Source organism: Sitophilus oryzae, unplaced genomic scaffold (genome assembly GCF_002938485.1).
Source record: "Sitophilus oryzae breed Bouriz unplaced genomic scaffold, Soryzae_2.0 scaffold_866_pilon_pilon, whole genome shotgun sequence".
NCBI classification, from domain to species: Eukaryota; Metazoa; Arthropoda; class Insecta; order Coleoptera; family Curculionidae; genus Sitophilus; species Sitophilus oryzae.
The window spans coordinates 1,060,284-1,078,951 of NW_022147490.1; the positions used below are offsets into that span (position 1 = coordinate 1,060,284).

The window sequence follows — 18,668 nt, forward strand, 5'->3', positions numbered from 1 at the left end:
TGGCCATGGGAGATGCATCTGTCTGTTATACAAGGGAAAACAAAAGTTTGTAATTTTGAGAGAAGTTTGAGATACTTTATAGGGTACATGGGTTTTTCCTAATCTATTATTTTTTTGCAGTTATTCTATCAGAGATGATTTTAAGTCCATAAGTTTTTTTTTCTGAAATTGTTGCCTTAATCGAATATGGTAGAGATCAACTTAAAATCGACTTGGACTTAAAATCATCTCTTCTCTAGTAACTATCAACAAAAAGTAATAATAAAAAACTTTTCAATGACAGTGACGTACAAAAGTTATAAACACTATTTCGTGGGTGTGTTGATTAGGACCAAAAGCAAAAAGATATTTTTTATATATATTTTGATGCTAAAATTGCTGTAAATCGTTACTGTCTGCTTCAAAAGCGAATATCACAAGGTGTTCACAAACTTTTACGAAAATAACATACCTCTTTACGAATTAACATACCAGACAGAAGTCCTTTGTTTTAAATTAGTCTCCGTTCTGCAAAATGTATTTGCATCTTCATTGACAATTTAAATCTGGACTTTCTTTGTCATTTTCATTATACAGATGGTATAGAGGGGATATCCACCACTCCCCTACTTACTCCTCTTTACTTTTTAAATTATTATTAATAAATAAAATAAAAGTTTCATATCAAAAATTTCATTATTCCACTATCCCATTTCATTATTCCACTACCTATCCACTTTATTCCAGTGCAATAAAGTTATTTTACTCCACTAGAAAATAAAATAGGTATCACTTTAAACGCGTCATATGAATAGATAAAACTCCTATTATTGTATGATTAGAAATAAAAGAATAATAATTTAGATTTATACATATTTTCTACCGTATGATCGAAAAAAAAAAACGGTTTCCTGTTGGCTGAGAAATGACTATCAATTACATTTCCCATATAAATTTACATATAAATTGACAGCGATCCTCATTTCATAGCCATAGATGACGCCGTTTTTTCTCGATCATACGGTATTAGCACAGAACAGGTACAAAATTTGTATCTGTTCTGTGGTATTAGTATTAGCAATCACAATACTTTCTATACCAGCTTTCTTCACAAAGCAGTCCTCGACAAAAAGCTCTTGTAAATTTATTGTGTGTGTTGTAATATATATGAATTAAACATTATTATTATTATCGAAAAAAATCTACTATATAGTATATCCATTTCTCAGTTGACAAATCCGTCCCTACAATAAATCAACAAACAAAAACACCGCAACAGGTACACCCATTCCTCTATCTATACATATATAAAATCCACCTCGCCAACAAACATACACACAGAACCGAAAATTATAAAACGGCAGGTAGCGTATCGAGCGGTCCGGTCGCACGTTCCCCCACCACCACTACCGCTCAACAGCAACAGCGGGCTAGCTGGAATACCAGCTAACTTCCAAGGGTACCACCGGCGGGGCGAGGGGAGCCTCGCGCAACGGTTCCATAGAGGTACCCGGTCATCAACTCAGTCTTAGCAAGGTCCCGTCGCTAACAGGACGTGTGTACACGCGCCGTTCTTCTATCTCCGTCTCTCTCAGCAGAATACCATAATATACCTTGGTTCTCTCTGTCAAGGATTTGTGAACGGTACCTTAGTAAGTGCGCTCCGCTCTTTGCCGGTGTCGGTTCGTACCGAACTGTTCCCTACAGAGTAGTGATTTTGTGTGATAAAATGTGTTTTGATTCACTGGATTATTAGACTGTTTTGTGACTGATATTTTAGAAGGATTATTGTGTAAAGATGCCGAAGATCTTTTTGATAAAAAACCGGCTGCACCAGCAGCAGTTGCGTTTGTTGGAGAACCAGAACGCGGCTCAGGGGAAGAACGATCATTTGGGGATCGAGAAGAGCGAGGGGAATAATGGGCCCGCTTCGCCCGGGTCTCCCCAACCCTTGTCTTTGATCGTGCCCAAGAAAGATGGTAAGGATTTTCAGTTTTCTATTGTTTTTTATTTGCCGGTGATAGATTAAAGAAAAAAATATTTTCTTAAGACAGTTGGTAGGATTTCTACCCAAAATTCTCCCTGCTATTATATACAGGGTGAGTCTTAAATCAGTGCAAATATTTTTGGGGTGCTATATTTTGACCCCAGAATTTTTTTTTTTAATTTTCAGTTATAAAACAAAATATCTTAATAATATGACAACATAGGTAGTATATTAAATTTAGAAGGAGGTGAAGAAAAAGGTATTTACTTAAAACAAGTGATACAGGATCGACAAGTGCAAATATTTTATGAGCGCTTGAACCCAGGTCTATGAGGTTTTTTCGTAAAAAAAAATTTTCTATTTTTTGAATTTTTTTAAATTTTCAGTTATAAACAAAATATTTTGATAATATGGTAACATAATGAAGTAGATTAAATTTATAAAAAGGAAAAAAACAGAAAAAAATCCAGCGGTTTAAGCAAAAATATTTCTTTTTAGATTTTCTAGTCTAATATAATAAAGAAAAATAATTAGGCTATTTTGGGCTTATTTGACTTTGGACTTTTTATTTATCGAGATCTAGCTGCACTAAAAATATATTGCACTTATTTAAGAATCATCCTGTATAATTTAAAATTGTTATTTTAAAAGTTAAATTTTTTTATAAACGTTTATGATGCTTTATTTGATGCTAATTTTTTAAAAGGAACTTGAACTTGAACAGAAATTGAACTTGATGTAGTACTGCACTAGTATTTTATTTTGATGTTCCTAAAATTATTTAGTTATAATAATATGTATAGTAACAAAATAAAACAATAATTCACCACAATACACCGAAACAGTGTGCATAGTTCGAAAGTTGTGTTTTGGTGTATTGTGTGGTGTCTATTTTATTATGCTGTTGTATCACTAAAGGTTCCAACCCCCAACTGTAATATATAGGGTAAACTAAAATTATAATATTACCTATTTTTTTTAATCAAACAGTCAAACAGACAGTTCGCTTGCAATATTTTACTAGTTATGTTTTATCCTACGACTGATTTTGAAATAAAGAATAATTCTAACAAGTAACAATAAATTTAGGAACATTTTTTACATTATAGGTTCATTTTTTTCCATGGATCAATTAACAAGAGAAAAAAAAATTGGTATCAGTAGTTCATTAAAACTGTAGAGTGAATTCGTAAAAAAACTAGTAATTATACAGAGAACTCTACTTTGTCTGCTCAACATTTATCTGCAAATTGAGAATAAAGTATACATTCTGATTTTGGAACAAAAAACGATTTAGAGAAATGACAAATTGAAAAAATATAATATACCAAAAGTTACCCTGTTTTTAAAAATGCAATACTTATTTTTTTATGGCCCTAAATAGACTAAATGAATTTCTCTCACCAAAAATAATTTAAGCTTTAAAAATATTATTAACTCATTTAATGAAATATTCGTACTACTTTTGAGAAACCATACTGACATGTTTTTGACACATATTGCGTAATATGTCTTTGAATAAGGAGATAATAGTGATATTGAACCAATATGATAGTATCTACTAAAGAAATGAGAATCATAATTTTGATAATTATGCACAACAACCCAAAAACTTTTTTGTCGAACCTCGTATTTTTTATTGTAATTTATAAGTGCAAATATTTTTAGGGATAGTATAATTCGATCCCAAAAACACGACTATGAGTTTTTTTGCGAAAAAAAAAATTAAAATTTGGAATTTTTTAAATTTTTAGTTAAAAAATATAATATCTTGATAGATGTCAATATAGGTAGTAGATTAAATTTATAAGAAAGGAAATCCAGAAAAGCTCCAATGGTTCTCAAAATTTAAGTAAAAAACCATTTTGTTTTAATTTTCAAAATAAAATAATTCGGTTATTTTGGACTTACTTAGTAGATTAAATTTATAAGAAAGGAAATCCAGAAAAGCTCCAACGGTTCTCAAAATTTAAGTAAAAAATTATTTTGTTTTAATTTTCAAAATAAAATAACTCGGTTATTTTGGACTTATTTGAGAAAATATGTTTCTTTTATCGAGATTTATAAGCCCTGAAAATATTTACACTTATTTAAGACGCATCCTGTATATATTTTCAAAAATATATAAAATTCCAATTTATTTTATAAATTTTAATTCGAATTAGTCCCTAAAAACTTAAAATTTCAGATATGTACTATATAAATGGTAAATTGAATCAGTCCCTAAAAAACGCTTGTAAAAAATCGTTTGGAAGTGTATATTATACAGGGTGTCCCAGAAATAAGTGCAAATATTTTAAGAGGTGATCTCGATCAAAGAAACATATTTTCTCTTTATCGTTTTTGAAATAAGTCCAAAATAACGGAGTTATTTTACTTTGAAAATTTCCAAAGAAATGATTTTTTGCTAAAATTTTAAGAACCACTGGATCTTTTCTAGATTTTCTTTCTTGTAAATTTAATCTAATATTTATGTTGCTATATTATCAAGAAATTATGTTTTTTAACTAAAAACTAAAAAAAAATCCAAAAAAATATGTAAAATATATTCTCAAAATTTTTTGTGCGAAAAAAATCTCATAGGCGTGTTTCTGGGGTTAAACTATACTACCAGTTAAAATATTTGCACTTATTTCTGGGACACCCTGTATATACAGTGGCATAAATTACTAATATAGAGAAATAATTAAAACTGAAATTTGTCCAGGTTATATTTCTCAGGAACTCAACATATTCTTTACATAACTTCGGTTAGCAGTCAAATGAATTTTTAGAGAATACCATAGCCTTTTTTTCTGTGTATCCTTCAAGATTTCAGGCGTTTAAACATAATATATTCCTTGACTGTCTTCATACGATTTCGCAACGTCTCGACATACATATATTTATTATTTCTTAAAAAGCCATGCGAAGGCCTACGAAACATCAAATTTTAACAGATTTTTAATATTCTAATTAAATATATTTTTTAATAAACGAAGATATAAAATAATTGACTCATATTGGAAAATTGACAGGTGACCCCACCACAAAAGGAACCAATTTAATTTTACTAAAAGAGGAAACGCGGTTTTTGGTAAAAATACTCGAGTTTTTCTAGCACCCGAGTTTAATTACCAATTAGTTACGGTAAATTGCTCATTAAATCGCAGCCAGTAGTATCATTAAACTTGACCTTCGCTAATCGAAAATAAGAAGAAAAATTTAACAAGATTTCTACCGGGTGTCTCATAATAAAAAGAAAAAGGAAATCAAAACACTTTAAATACAGCTAATATCAAATAATAGTCAAACTTTTAGTCACATGATTAAGTTTGATTTTATATATTTTCTTTTAATCAAAACATTTTAGGAAAGAAAAATAAATTAATTATAAATATATAAACAGTTATTATTTACATCAACAAGGCTTTCCCGTTCAAAATAAATAATAAATACTGTGTTTTTTTTTTAATTGGATTAGGATCGAAAAAAATCAACAGAAGTTCTTTGTTTTAAATTTGTCGACGTTTCGCAAAATTTATTTGCATCTTCCGGACACTACAAAGTTAAGAGAGCAAAATACAATCAAAAATTTTTAAAAAATTTACAAACAACTTAAAACACATATCAGTGGAATTCCACACATTTCAATCTGGACTTTCTTAGTCATATCTATTAATACACGGATGGTATAGAGGGGAGTGGTATATATCCCTTTTTTTTCTTTTAAAACACATAACACACTTAAATTAAAAAAAAACATAACATCGATATTAGGTAGAGAGAAATATTACGATTTTTTTTTCTTTTCACAGACAAGCAGGGCAGATGTACCTTCGTTGACCGTATACAGAGAGCAACTAATTCTAGTTGATAAAATACTAATACAATTTTTACCTAGAGATAAAGAATAGTTGAAAAAATAAATATAAACATAAAAATATTATTTGGATTTAAACCATTATTTTGAAGTTATATTGTTTAATTTTTGAAAGAATATTAAAATATGCTGTACTCAGGTTTTCTACGTCTGTTCTTTTATTAACGCAATTTTTGTATTTTTGGATTTCTATCATCTCTGCAAATAATCTTTTCTTATAATTAGATTGTGTTTGTAAAATAGTGGTATTGTCAAAATCGAAGTTATGGTCTATTTGTGTTCTACTAATGCGGTAGGATTAGATTTCAAAATAAAGTTTTTTTGGTCATTTTTATTAGTGTTGGGAAAATTCGAATTAAATAATACGACTAATTCGATAGTAAATTAAAACTAACTAATTCGAATTATCTTTTTCGATATAATCGAGATAAAAATTAGTAGTATTTTATATTATATCTGTGGTAACCGAATTACAAATGAACATAAAACATAACCTCTTATGGACGAATACGAATATTAGTAATTAGTATAGTACTATTAGTAGTATTCTTTCGTTCTGAACGAACTGAAAATTTTCACTTAAACTGATTTATAAAGGGAATCGACAAAGAAAGGAACGATCCGATATAGAAAAATCCAGAAATCATTGTTATTTCCTATACCACGTAGGAATAAATCAGTTTAAGTGAAAATTTTCATTTCGTTCAGAACGAAAGAATACTACTATTATTTGGTTCATTTCCATCTCACCCAAATTTCACCGAACACCTGCCGAACACTAAAATTAATTTTCTTCTTTTATCTAAATAATTGTTATTGATTGCAACTGATAAAATAAAAAGAAATACGAACCGCATGTAAACAAGGACATACTTATATCGTTTTAGAAGAAGCTTTTATTTTAGATATGAGCTTTTCAATAGGAATTGAAACAATCATAAACTCGGCACTTTTAAATTTAAAACTTTAAATTATGGTTTAATTTATTAAACGGCTTCGGCACAGTTAATAGAATACATTGAATAAAGAATTTTTTTTTTATTTTTTATTCAGTGATAGAATATAGGTATAGCAATGGTTCATAAATTTGTTTAAAATAGCCCCTAGACGAGCACTAGCTGGGACGAATTTATTTTTAGGTTAAATTTATAATACTACTAAATAATTCGAATTATTAATTCGATTGTGAAATATGAATTATTACTAATTATTCGATGGTGAAAATAATTCGATTATTCCCATCACTAATTTTTATGTTCGTTTAATCTTTGTTTTAAATATCTACCGGTCTGTCCAACATAGCTTTTAGGACATTGAGTACAAGGAATGTTATATATTATGCCGGATTTCAGTTCTTTTTTATTCTTTGATTTTGTTTTTGAAAAGAACCGTCTCTTTATGGTGTTATGACTCCTTGTTGCATTTTTTATTTTTTCGTGTTTTTTTGTAATATGACCCTTAAATGTGTTTTTAATTTGTTCTGATAGACAGTCGAAAGGTATTTTACAATTATTAATTGTATATGTGTGGAACTCCAATGATATGTGTTTTAAGTTGTTTGTAAAATTTTTAAAATTTTTTGATTGTATTTTGCTCTCTTAACTTTGTAGTGTCTTGAAGATGCAAATAAATTTTGCGAAACGTCGACAAATTTAAAACAAAGGACTTCTGTTGATTTTTTTCGATCCTAATCCAATAAAAAAAAACACAGTATATATTATTGGATCGACAACAATAAAAATTAGATATATATAATAAAGTTGCGATGACATTTTTACGGCTATTAAGCTATATTGTACACTTCGCACTAAAAGTTCTAAAAAGAATAATTTTCGACTGCAAGGTCTGCTAGTAAACATTTTCAAGCTTAAAGTATGACAACACTATTTATTTAAACCAAAAACTCGTAATACAAAACTAGAGTATCAAAACGAATGACAATGTCAGGAAATAAATAAATAAATGCAATATCTTGACATTTTTTACAACAGAGCTACCAGATCAATCCCCAGCGCGAAATTTTAATTCCAGTTAGTCAGCACGGCGCCGGCACCGAATATGTCCATGGTTGGCAACAATGAATTTAAAAATCGCGCCCTTGATTACGTAACTAAAAGTTTAATTGATATGAAATATAGAAATAGTTTCTAAGGGATATCTTTATTTTTTTTGTTAATCTTTACAAACAAAAATGAAAAATGTGGATATTAAAAACAACTGGTTAATCCGCATTTATTTCAGGGACGCTCTGTACAAATATAATTTAAGTGTATCGAAAGGTTACTTGTCTGACTTGCCATTGATCTCTCCGCTATTTATAATTTCAGGATGGAACAAATCGAAATATTTAATCGTTTTTAATTAAAGTGATCGATAAAATGCTGTTGTTGAAATACTTACCGTCTGACATTCGATTTAAATATTAAATTAGTTTTTTTTTCTTAGTTTATGATTTTTTGTATTCGAATCTATTGCAAGACTTTTCTAAATTAAATTAATATACAGGTTGTTCCGAACTGTATTCCGGAAACTTCGGCAGCATGTTTTGCACATAAAAATATGTAAAGAAGTTCGTATAAATGTATGTCCTAAAATGCTTAGTTTCGAAGATACAGAGTGTGGAACACAAAAACACAGTATATACACATTTTTATTTCGATTTTTTCCAAATAATTTCTGAAGTAACGTCAATATTTGGATGAAAATTGGTGTCTGATAGTTTTTTGACATGAGAAATTTGTTTTTGATGTCAATATGACTCTTATTTGTAGGGGGCGCTACCTACATGTGTTTTAACTGCTTTGAAGAGTAATAACTTTTTGTCCGTACCTGTATAAAAGTACCGAGTAAAAAATATACATTTCCGTGATTTTCTACGTTAAAAATATCTTTTGGTAAAAATCGCTACGAACAACCGCTTTCAAGATATTTAGAAACGAAATACTCAATACATGTCATTATTGACTAAAAATAAGCATGTTGAGTAGATAGTTATTTGGCTAAAATGAGAAATTTAGAAGCTTCCTATTTTTTTAAACTAATAAATTTTTATTCGAAAAAATGATGATAAATCAGTTTCTGTTGAACTTTTGGTACATGATCATTTCAAATTTATGATTTCAGTCTAATAACTATTTAGTCAACATGTTAGTACAAGAGACCTATTTTACGTAAAAAATATCGTAAATGTATATTTTATAACTCGCTAGTTTTATACAGGTACAGACGAAAAGTTATTACTTTTCAAATCAGTTAAAAAATATGTAGGTGGCGCCCTCTACAAGTAGGAGCCATATTGATATCAAAATCAAGTGTTTCATCTCAAAAAATTCCCATTTTCATCCAAATATTGACGTTGCTTCAGAAATTATTTAAAAAAAATCGAAATAAAAAGGAAACTTCTAACCCCTGTATCTCCGAAACTAATTATTTTAGGACATACATTTATACGAACTTTTTTACTTATATATATTACTGCCAAAGTTTCCGGAATCCAGTTCGGACCACCCTGTATATTAAGTAAGTTACATTTTTCTATTTTTAACCAAACAGCAATTAAACGATTAAATTATTCTAGGAAAAACATCTTTATTTCCAAATTATACCTCATTTGATCGTTTTCAATTTATTATACTTCTCTCTAATCTACAAAATTATTCAAACCTGTTTGAAATTTATTTAAAGAAACCGCAAAACGAAATAACGGTACATCTTAATTGTTTGTCTCGTTACTGTTAACGTCGATGATTAACAAAATAACAAAACGTTATTGATTTCGCCAGTTAGCACCTTGATGAAAATACAACCTTCGTCACGAAGGTTAGCCGTCTAATCGACTGTCGACATCTCCCGCATTTAGGTGGGAAAAATTAATATTTACCATCAATGTAGGTTTTTACTATGGTATATTCCTATTTTCTTGAGAATATCCGATGAGTTTTATTGATATTTTAATTTGTTTTTGAATTGAAACCTAAAAAAATAATATTGTGTGTGTGTGATAGTGGAATAACAGTTTGAAGAGGTCTTAAAAACTTTAAAAAATCGGCATTAAGTCCAATTAAAAATGACGATATAGCATTATTCATATAATTTTACATAAATACAATATGATCGAGAAAAAACGGCGTCAGTAATGGCTATGAAATGAAGACGTTCATTTCCAAGCCAACTGGGTTCCGGTTTTTTTTTCGATCATACGGTAGTATAATGACAGCTATCTTTTTTGGAGCCGTTTTTTCGATTGCATGGTACTTTTAACATCACTAGATTAATTTTTTACAAAAATACTTAAATGGAAACACCTATTATATCAAAAATTGCCCAAAAAAGAAACTGACCTGTAAATTTATATTTTCTTGAAATAAATTTTTCTTCGAATTTATTTAACTCATATACACTGAAAAAGACACAACGGGGCATTTTTTCTTCAAGTTTAAAGTGTTATATTTTTTAATTTTAGCCCTATTTTCATGAATTTAAAAATAAAAAAATATACACTGAACCAAAAATCGAGATAAATAGAATGAAAAATTTCATTAATATAATGAATTAAATCATTAATTTTGAGCCGATGAACGATTTCATTGGCACAATGAAAAGTAATTCATTTACTCTATGAACTTTAAGTTCATTAAATCAATGAACAGTGTTCATTAATTTGAAGAACACATTCATTGGTACAATGAATAGATTGTACCTAAATCCTTATATTAATGAACCGTATCATTAATACAATGAAATAATTTCATAACCTGTTTAGTTATACATTTAAAAGTCGACACTATTAGTAACTCTTGTTATAATCGACCGTATAATCGATGATGAAGATCGCTGTCATTTTATATGTAAAATTATATGGGAAATGTTGAAATTGATAGTCATTTCCCAGCCAACTACTTAAAATAGTTCTACTATAAATAGATTTCCATTTGAATAAGCCCTTAGCTACAAAGATAACAAAATTACCAACAGTGCTGACTTACAGCACAGCACAGTAAATTTTTCCATTAGGGCAATAAAAAACAAGTGCAATAAACTAATAATCATTTATTCAAACTTGATATACCATATACAAGTTAAAAATTAAAAAAATCGAATCGACGAAGAGAATAGTAATGTTATTATTAATTTTAAGGGAAATTATAATAAGAAATTTAATTTACCAGTCGATATCCTGAGGGATTTCTATAAAAAGACCATTTCTTCATTATATTAGCGTTAGACTTGATAACGTCTAGACGGATTTGCAATAGGCCTTCTAAGTCGTATCAAGTGGGTCCGATGTTAAATTGTCGAACTTGAAGGCTTGAAGGCAGGTCTCAGCCTCAGCATCTTGTTCCGGTTCTAAAAGGGACGTATATGAAAATAATTAAAATGCCTAATATTAAAAGTGCATTGGAATTTACCATAATCAGTTTCATGCCTCGACTTGTTACTATGTTTTTCTTCTTTTTGTTTTTTATCTTCTGAAACATATTTGGAAACCGCTGTTTTAATGAATACCCGCACTAGAGATCTCACACAGCGGAATTTGATTTGACACCACAACAAATTAACTACAATACGACAGGACTTTTATTTAAAATATTTAAAATATTGAAGAGAACACTTACCGCTCTAATGAAACTAAAGCCTCACTGAGTAGCACAACCACACAGACGTTATTAAAGTGCCAAAGTAACCGATCAAGATGGCCACCATTTCAGTCCTAATATTTTATTCCTGATATTAATAAGCGCATATATTAATATAATGTAGTATGTTCCTTGTATTAATAACATTGTTCATTGTCACATTGACAACTCATTAATCAATGATTTAGTACATTAATATAATGAATATGTGTTCATTAAAGTTTCAGCATTAAAATAAAGTAGGCATTCATTGGGACAATGAACGCGGTCTTTATATTAATGAAAATCTTACATTAATTTAATAACCAGATTTTCATTATATTGATGAAATTAGATTCATACTACTAATAAATCAGGCATCGATCTATGATTAACAAATCAGTAATATAATGAAAAAAATCATTGTCTCAATGAAACAACAGTTAATAATCAGTGTTCATTAATATTATGAACAATATTTTTTTCAGTGTAGCATTTTAAACTTAACCAAATTTTTTTCCGTTGCGTATTTTTGCATCTGAGTATAGAAAGCCTAAATTTATTAGTCATTTTGTCTCAGTTCCAAACGACTTTCTTTAACCAGAAATATTTTTATTCATCCTTAAGAAATCTTTGAGTAATATTTCCGGAATTTTAATGATTCTCATTTCTCTCAGCGTATATTTTGCACAATTTTAATAAATATCTGCGTACCACGGCTTAAACTTTAATAGAAGTTAATAATTAATTTGCCGATAAGCCTTGACTTTTATAAAATTATTTTCTTCGAGATCCTATTCCGGTATTAATTAATAATTAATGTTAAAAGGGTATTGAGTTACTGATTATTTTGATTATAATATTAATTACGCTTGTGATTTCTTTACAAAGAAAACAAATTGTATTTAAATTGGTTAACAATTTAAAAGAACTACTAAACCCAGAGGATTTAAGCTGTAATAGTTCGTTAGAAGTTAAGTACAATATTATGTCTATATCAATTTTTGTAAATATATACTATACAAGGACCTGAAAAACTATATCATAATATATTTATTACATGTATTATACAGGGTTGTTCATCACAAACGACACGGAGTATTGTAGCTAAACGATTAGATTTTTACAAATTGTAAGTTTTGGGTTTGTTGAAGGACTATTAGAGCTACAATTTAAAAATATTTTTACAAGATACAGAGTGTCCCAAATAAATAAAAAATATCAAAGTTGTATTTTTTTAAATGGAACACCCTGTATATTATTGCATTTTTAGTTTCTACGATTAAAATAAAGGTAAATTTAATTAAGGTTTATTACACTTAAACCTTACCGGTTTTTAAATATTTTCAATTTTGCGAAATTGCATTATAAATTTTAAGGCTTCATTTCTCCGAGGATATCAAAGTTTTTAATACTAAATATTTACTGAAGTTTATTTATCGATCAGTTATTGTGTTGCAATAATAAAAATTATACTACCTTATACAGAGTGTCTAAAATTTTATTTTAAATAATTACTAGCTTTAAACGGCAATAACTTATTTACATTAAATAGAACACCCTGTATATTTTATGAGAATCAGATACACAATTTAATTGTCTATCAAATTGTATTATACCACTTCTTACCTATTCCTTCAAGTTTTCGTAGAAAATGCATTTTCTTATAATTTAGACCCCATTTATCAATATACCCATGGAATATTGACATTTTAGATTGTTTTTAAAACAACAAATGTTCAAAATGTACAGGCTGGTAATATTATCGTTTTACTAAAACGATAATATTACTAGTCCATTTGTATGCAAAAAGAAAACTATTTAAATCTTTATAAAAGAGTATACCATTAATTAAATATACCACCAGTATTTCCGGCCAAATACTAATTAACTACATATTTAATTGTGTTCGTTTATAAATTATTCTAAATAAATGTGGATTTGAATCAGAAATCAATATAATAATAAGTTATGAAAATGAACATCTCTGTTGTTATAAATAGGCATTTGTCGAAAAATTAAATATCATTTTTAAGGTGTTACTTTTTAACACACTGTCTAATACACATACATAATTCAGCTTTTTAGTATTTGGAGCAATTATTATTAATCAACGCAAACAGTTAATTAATGTAGTTTGAACAAATATTTAAACAGTTTTTTTTTAATGAAATAAACGAACTATATCGACAATATTAGTATCTGTACTCTTTAAAAATTCGGTACATCTTTAAAAATAATCTAAAATGTCAGTATTCCATGGGTATATTGATAAATGAGTTCTAAATTACAAGAAAATGCATTTTCTACGGAAACTTGAAGAGATAGGTAAAAAATGGTATAATACAATTTGATAGACAATTAAATTGTGCATCTGATTCTCATAAAATATACAGGGTGTTCCATTTAAATTAAACAAATTATTGCCGTTTTAAAGCTAGTAATTATTTAAAATTAATTTTTAGACACTCTGTATAAGGTAGTAAAGTTTTTTATTATTGCAACACAATAACTGATCAATAAATAAACTTCAGTAAATATTTAGTAATAAAAAACTTTGATACCCTCGAAGAAATGAAGCCTTAAAATTTATACTGCAATTTCATACAAAATTGAAAATATTTCAAAAACGGTAAGGTTTAAGTGTAATAAACCTTAATCAAATTTACTTTATTTTAAGCGTAGAACCAAAAATGTAATAATAATATATAGGGTGTTCCATTTAAAAAAATACAACTTTGATATTTTTTATTTATTTGGGAGACTCTGTATTTTGTAAAAATATTTTTAAATTGTAGCTCTAATAGTCCTTCAACGAATCCAAAACTTACAATTTGTAAAAATCTAGTCGTTTAGCTACAATACTTCGTGTCGTATGTGGTGAACAACCCTGTATACAGGGTGGGGTGCATTGGCGTTTGAAACAGACGAAATCCCATGCTAATTTAAAACTGTCCAAATATTGGCTCCCCTGTTGATTTAACAGCGAAGTCGTAAAGAGGTTTTTTAAAGGTCTGGGTATGCCCCAAAAACACATACCAAATTTGAACCATTTTAGCAAAGCCGTTTTTAACTAATTTATGAAAAAATCATCTTTTTTAAATTAAAACTTAACAGATAACAATGCAAAACCACCCAAACCATGAGTTTCCTCCTGTGTATTCATGTTTAATCTACAATTTTGTGTTGTTTGTATTTTTCAAGAATCTTTTTATGTCCCAAAAACGACTTACTTTTAGAACGTTTTAATAAAGCTACGTGTTAAATATCCAATCTACCGATTTCTACCGAATTTTGACCAAGATGTCTACTGAAAATAAAATTTTGCAACACTGCAAGTCGCAGTCTGTACAGGGTGGTCGAAATTGGTCTGTTTTAACAGGGAAAAGCTATTTCCTGACTAGATAGAGCAAAACCGACGTAGATGTCATGGGCTCGATTTCTGAGACACGTTTAATGGCATAAACCGCCTGTTGATATTTTCACTGCCAACTGAGATACGGGGTCTTTTTGATTTTTTTACCATTTTGAAAGTTGCCCACAACTTTTTTAATTTGCGGAATAATAAAATTCTGTAAAGACGTTCTTAAGACACTTTTTTAAGCACAATCCAGTGGCATAGTCAGTTTTTTTCTATACTTGCTCTTTTTGTCAGAAATAATAAAAAATGTAATTATTTAAATGAAAATCACAGTTGGTTATGAACTTAAAAAAATGCTGATGTTTAGCCCTTTGTAACGATATAAAGTAATGGGTATTTATTTCTAACAATGAGAGAAATATTAGGGTTTTTTATCTTTGTATCGAAGCGGGCCTTGATTTTGTGTTGACCTAGTTGCCTAATTATTTTTATCGCAATTTAATATTCTATATTATTATTTATCTGCAAAATTAAAGACTTTTGAAAATATAAACCAACATTCTATATTAGTTTTACCAATTACAATTAAAACGCCATTAAATGGAGAATTTAGAGAGAATCGGATTGGAACAAGGGACTTCATATCTTGACAAAATCTGCACATGGCTTGGTTCATCAATTATACAGGGTGGCCCATCGAAAACGCTCTGCAAGGCATAACGGCCAGGATATTTTTTTTTCAAAAAATCCAAAAACACGTCAATTTTGTTTGTGAGGGGGACAACTTTTGCCCCAAAAATGATTGAAGGGGGGTCAAGTGGTACCGCAATGAAAAGGGCTTTTTATTCTCTATACTTTCCCGCTTCGTTTTTGAAAATCGGTCGAGTCATTGAGAAAATATGAAGGATTGAAATTTGAAAAGTTTATTTAAACATTTATCAGAGTAAATGATAAGGATAAATTCCTTCTACCAATTTGCTGTTTTTTCTTATATTTCTAGATGTTTAAGCATTTTTTTCACTTGCCACAAGGTTGAACGATCAGGTGCGGCAGTTGCTAGATAGCTGTTCTGTGACTTGTGCGTTGAAGTTCTTCTCAATATCGTTAAACTGACCTAAAATAGAATTTCCAAAAATACCAGCCCACACGTTCAATTTCTGAGGGTTTTGTGTGTGCACCTCGTGAAAAACCCCTCAGCCCAGTACCGACAGTTATGCCGATTAACTACACCGTTCAAAAAGAAAGTACACTCATCCGAAAAACACACATTAAATAGGAAATTATTATCATTCGCCACTCGTTCACTCACAGTTTCACAAAATTGCAAGCGACGATCAAAATCGTCTTCGTTGAGTTCCTGTACCAACTGAATTTTGTACGGGTGGAACTTGTGTTTTTTTAATATCCTTTCGACACTGGTACGGTTCACGCCGGCTAATTTTGCATTGGCTAATTTTCTTGTACTCAGCGTACTATCCATGGCAACTTGGCCCAATACGAATACCTCCATAGCTTCATTTATTACAGGGTTTTCCCTCTGTCTCTTTTTATTCATAACGGAACCAGTTTCGCGAAATTTTGCTACTAACTCGCGAACAATTTTGCCATAAAGGTGTTTTTCAGGATGGCATTCATTGAATATCAGCGGAAACCGATTGCTACATTCATTATTTTTAAAATAAAGTTCGATTATTTCCACTTTTTCTGCAAGTGAGTACACCTTAATTGTTAAAAAGTTTAACGATATTGAGAAGAACTTCAACGCACAAGTCACAGAACAGCTATCTAGCAAATGCCGCACCTGATCGTTCAACCTTGTGGCAAGTGAAAAAATGCGTAAACATCTAGAAATAATAATAAAAAACAGCAAATTGGTTGAAAGAATTTATCCTTATCATTTATTCTGATAAATGTTTAAATAAACTTTTCAAATTTCAATCCTTCATATTTTCTCAATGACTCGACCGATTTTCAAAAACGAAGCGGGAAAATATAGAGAATAAAAAGCCCTTTTCATTGCGGTACCACTTGACCCGCCTTCCTATTTGAAAAAAGTTGGGGGATGACACCCCCGCTTAGAGGGTTGAAGATTTTGCAATATTTTGGGGCAAAAGTTGTCCCCCTCACAAACAAAATTGACGTGTTTTTGAATTTTCTGAAAAAAAAATTACCCTGGCCGTTATGCCTTGGGGAACGTTTTTAATGGGCCACCTTGTATTTAGATGTCCATTAAAATTACAATGCCTTGTACGAAGAGACAAAGCTTTGACAGCCTTCCTGTCTTGGCTTAATAAGTCTGCAAAACATATGTAAAGCTGATATGCTCTAAATATAATTCGAAAACTTGAAAAGAGTGTTTTATTTGAATAATACTAATATTTAATAAATACATAACTGGCGCTAAAACTGTATCAGTACACGTTCGACAGAAATATTTGCTATTTAGGTAAACTACTGGCGATAGTTATTATTTAATAAGTTACACCATTTAGTAAACAAATATGTGCGAATGTATTGGGCATAATTGGGTTAATGGAAACGCACACGAGACCGAGATTATTGTAATCGATTCAAATTTATACCTTGATCGACTATTAATATACGTATTTGGCTCACTATTTCTGATTTTCACTTTTTTTAGCCTTATTACAATCGGCAAGGCGGCCGCTAGACCGTAAAATTACCATTTCTTTCCCGCCAACATTTCGAACATTTATTTATCATTTTCAGCACTTTTCTTTGTTCATATGTAAAAATCGTTTTATGCATGAAGAAAAAAATTGTAGCAGATCTAATATGAATTGTATGGGACGTCCTTGGCTGAATTTAGCACTAGAAGTTTCTAGACAATATTATATACCGGGTGGTGCAAATCCCATGACAATTTTAAATTGTCCAAATATTACCTACCCTATTATTTTTAAAGGTCTGCCTATGCTGAATCCTCCTCCTTCTCCTAGGTGCCTTCTCTGTTGAGGTTATGACTCTCTGTCCAGAGCTTGGTGAATAAGGGTGTTTCCGTTGGTGTGGGTCCAATCTCTTATGTTACGTAGCCATGATTTCTTTTTCCTCCCTATGCTACGTTTTCCATCGATTTTTCCTTCTATTATGAGCTGTATTTCTTCATATTCTGAGTGCCGCATTATATCTCCAAGGTAGGAAGTCTTTTTGATTTTAATTGTGCCTGTTATGTGTGCACGAGTTTTCGTTCTGTCTAAAACTTTACAGTTTGTTGTTCTGGAGGTCCAACTTATTCTCAGCATCCGAAGGTACATCCACATTTCAAATGCATTAAGGCGTTTGATGTCTTCTTGTTTTAGCGTCCATGTTTCGCATCCATATTGAAGCAGGGGCCATACATAACATTTTAATGTTCTTAGCTTCGTTGGTATAGTTATTCTCGGATAGCATAAGAACGTCCGCATGTTGAGGAAACCAGCCCTAGCTATTTCAATCCTTCTGATTTCTTTAGAGTGGCCTAGCTAGTTGTTTAATTCCCTGCCCAAGTAAATATATTTCTGTGTGGTCTCAAGATGGACGCCGTTTATCGTTATGTCGGTGCTTTCGTTGTCTTGTGGATGTCTGTTGGACGTTTCGTGGATGTTTCGTTGTCTTGTGGAAGTCATAGTTTTTGTGTTGACGGTGTTAATCTCTAGACTCATCCTGATACTTTCTTCTGTCAGTTTGTCTATTAGGGTTTGCAGCGCTTCGGATTCTGCTAATACCACGGTGTCGTAATGCCATTTTGAAGAGATTTTCGTATTATATACTCGGCATAAACGTTAAACAATAATGTCAATGGTGACAATAATGATGAATCTCTGTCTAATACCTCTTTTTATGTATCTTGTATTTCCTTTTTCG

The 18,668-nt window shown here is 30.0% G+C and overlaps 1 protein-coding gene across 8 annotated transcripts in view; it reads left to right on the top strand.

Annotated features, from left to right (window-relative positions):
* Positions 1-1,487: 1,487 nt before the first annotated feature.
* The window catches only part of LOC115890454 (transcriptional regulator ovo), an 88,362-nt gene continuing 71,181 nt past the window's right edge, over positions 1,488-18,668 (top strand). For 2 of the 8 annotated variants that reach the window (XM_030910685.1, XM_030910687.1), the window contains exon 1: positions 1,489-1,958. In XM_030910685.1, coding sequence (XP_030766545.1) covers positions 1,778-1,958 — 181 coding nt within the window. In that variant the 5' untranslated portion in view covers positions 1,489-1,777. Of the gene's footprint in view, positions 1,959-18,668 lie in introns of all 8 variants that reach the window. The other 6 variants (XM_030910684.1, XM_030910686.1, XM_030910683.1 and 3 more) reach the window with 5 other exon arrangements.